Raw genomic sequence first — 2,324 nt, forward strand, 5'->3', positions numbered from 1 at the left:
CAGATATGGACAGGATGTCCATTGTGGAGCTTGACTCGGTAATGAGGGATTCGTTGGGATACACAGTCAACCCGGTCTATTATATGAGGTCCACTACGTGTTCGAAACTGGTGTGTCTTCTCACGGATAAGGTCTTGATGGAAGTGATGTCGGAGACATTGAAAACACAATGGGATGTCGACATTTTTTGTGACCACCCCGAGAATTATCAGCCAGCCGGACCGATGGCCATTGAGAATGGTGTACAACAACAATCAGAACAGGTTGAGATTGATGTTGATGATCAAGATGTAATTCACATGGATAAGCAAACACAAGATCCACCACAAGCAGATGAGTTGATCCAGCAAGAACAAGATGAACTAACTGGTGCTGCGCATAATGAGAATGAGATTGAAGACGTTGAAGTTGGTGAGGAGACTGAAGACGTTGAAGTTGGTGAGGATAATGAAGACGCTCAGGACTCGGGTGAGGAGACTGAAGACGTTGAAGTTGGTGTGGATAATGAAGATGCTCGGGACTCGGGTGAGGAGACTGAAGACGTTGAAGTTGGTGAGGAGACTGAAGACGTTCATGACTCGGGTTTTGAGGTGAGCGAAGACGATATCGACGTAGACGGTGACGTTGTAGACCTTGGACTATCAAGACAACGCGGTAAAGGCAAGATGGTCCTTAGTGAAGAAGAAAATGATGATTCAGAGGATAGTGACTTTGATATTGATGCTCAAATGGGAGTTGAAGAAGAGTCGTCGTCTGATGATGAAACAAAACACGGGGCCGGAAGTTCAACAGGGGATCAGTTCAGAGATGTGAGGAAAGCAAAGAAGAAACTCCCAAACTTCGACGAGTTTAAATAATCAGACTTACATAACCCAACCTTCAAGCTTGGTATGGTGTTCCAAACTGGGAAACTGTTTAAGGAAGCCATCAGAGAGTACACGATACGTGCCGGGAAAGATATCTATTTTAAGAAGAATGATCCTGGTAGAATTCGTGCAGAATGTAACCACAAGAACTGCAGATGGACATGCTTTGCTTCCTTGTTAGGAAAAACAGGTTTGTTCATTGTCAAGACATACATGTCTGAACACACGTGCCCTAGGGTAAACCGAAACAGGTTTGCGACCTCGAGGTGGTTGGCACGAACTTATATGCAGCAATTTAAGGACTCAGAGTCGTGGTCGGCACCTGATTTCTTGAACCGAGTTCAAAAGGATTTTATCTTAGAGTGTTCTCGTGTAAAGGCGTACAGAGCGAAGAGACATGCTACAACTGTCATTGAAGGCTCGTATAAAGAACAGTACGCAAAACTTTGGGACTATGGTGCTGAACTACTAAAGAAAAATCCAGGTTCGACGGTCCAATTTGAATCTGAGCTTGCTGCAAATGGTAAACCAATATTCAAACGTATGTATGTTTGCTTCCAAGGATGCAAATTGGGGTTCAAACATTGTAGGCCTGTTCTTGGGTTCGACGGATGCCACATAAAGGGTCATCACACCGGCCAACTGCTAACCGCAATTGGCATCGATGCGAACAACAGCATATTCCCTGTCGCTTACGCTGTTGTTGAGTCAGAATGCAAGGCCTCGTGGACGTGGTTTTTTAACGTTCTTGAAAGCTGATTTGGACATTGTGAATGGCAATCAGTGGACATTCATATCGGATAAGCAAAAAGGGCTTCAAGAAGCAATAACCGGTATGTGGCAAGAAGGGTCAGTTCAAGCCGAACACAGACATTGTGCCAGGCATCTGCAGAAATGACTTTAATACGGGCTGAAGTTCCTGAAGCGTACGAGTGGCTCATGAGCAAAGGCACTGCACACTGGGCTAGAAGTCATTTCAGAAGCGGGCCTAAGTGTGAGGTATTACTGAACAACTTGTGTGAGAGTTTCAACGGGACGAGGGCAATCATGTTGGCTAGGCAGAGACCAATATTGTAAATGCTCGAGCGCATTCGAATGTACCTCATGCAACGATTCAGTAGGCAACGACTAGCCGGTGAAAGGTGGACATCAGAAATTAGACCACGCATATTCAACGTACTTGAGAAGAACAAAGTCCTAAGTGCAGAGAATATTGATGCTTGGGCCGGTGATTTGGACTATCAAGTCTCAAACATGTTTGGAACCATGTATAAAGTTGATATCGCGAGTCGTACTTGTTCATGTAATCGTTGGGATTTGTCAGGTATGAACACTACTTGTGTCTGAACATTGCTATTTTACTATTTTGTTCTTTAACAGTGTATTGTATGTTTTACTTGTAGGCATACCATGCTCTCATGCCATTAGCTGCATATGGCAACGATAAGAGGACCCAAT

The 2,324-nt window shown here is 44.4% G+C and overlaps 1 protein-coding gene across 1 annotated transcript; it reads left to right on the forward strand.

The window, feature by feature from the left end:
* The first annotated feature begins 890 nt into the window (after window positions 1–890).
* On the forward strand, window positions 891–1,764 carry LOC149380994 (uncharacterized). The gene is made up of 2 exons (XM_089601265.1): window positions 891–1,565; window positions 1,651–1,764. Exons 1-2 carry the CDS (start codon window positions 891–893, stop codon window positions 1,762–1,764), a joined length of 789 nt encoding a protein of 262 aa, XP_089457391.1.
* The last annotated feature ends 560 nt before the right edge of the window (window positions 1,765–2,324 follow it).

Source organism: Urtica dioica, chromosome 11, assembly GCF_054948205.1.
Source record: "Urtica dioica subsp. dioica isolate 48M chromosome 11, U.dioica_male_clone48M_v1_H2, whole genome shotgun sequence".
Lineage (NCBI taxonomy): Eukaryota > Viridiplantae > Streptophyta > Magnoliopsida > Rosales > Urticaceae > Urtica > Urtica dioica.

Excerpts from the sequence above, each read along its gene's own strand:
- LOC149380994 (XM_089601265.1), top strand. The coding sequence starts at position 891 with ATGGTGTTCCAAACTGGGAAACTGTTTAAGGAAGCCATCAGAGAGTAC. Across the intron at positions 1,566-1,650 it reads TATTCCCTGTCGCTTACGCT|TGGACATTCATATCGGATAA; the intron begins GTTGTTGAGTCA and ends AATGGCAATCAG.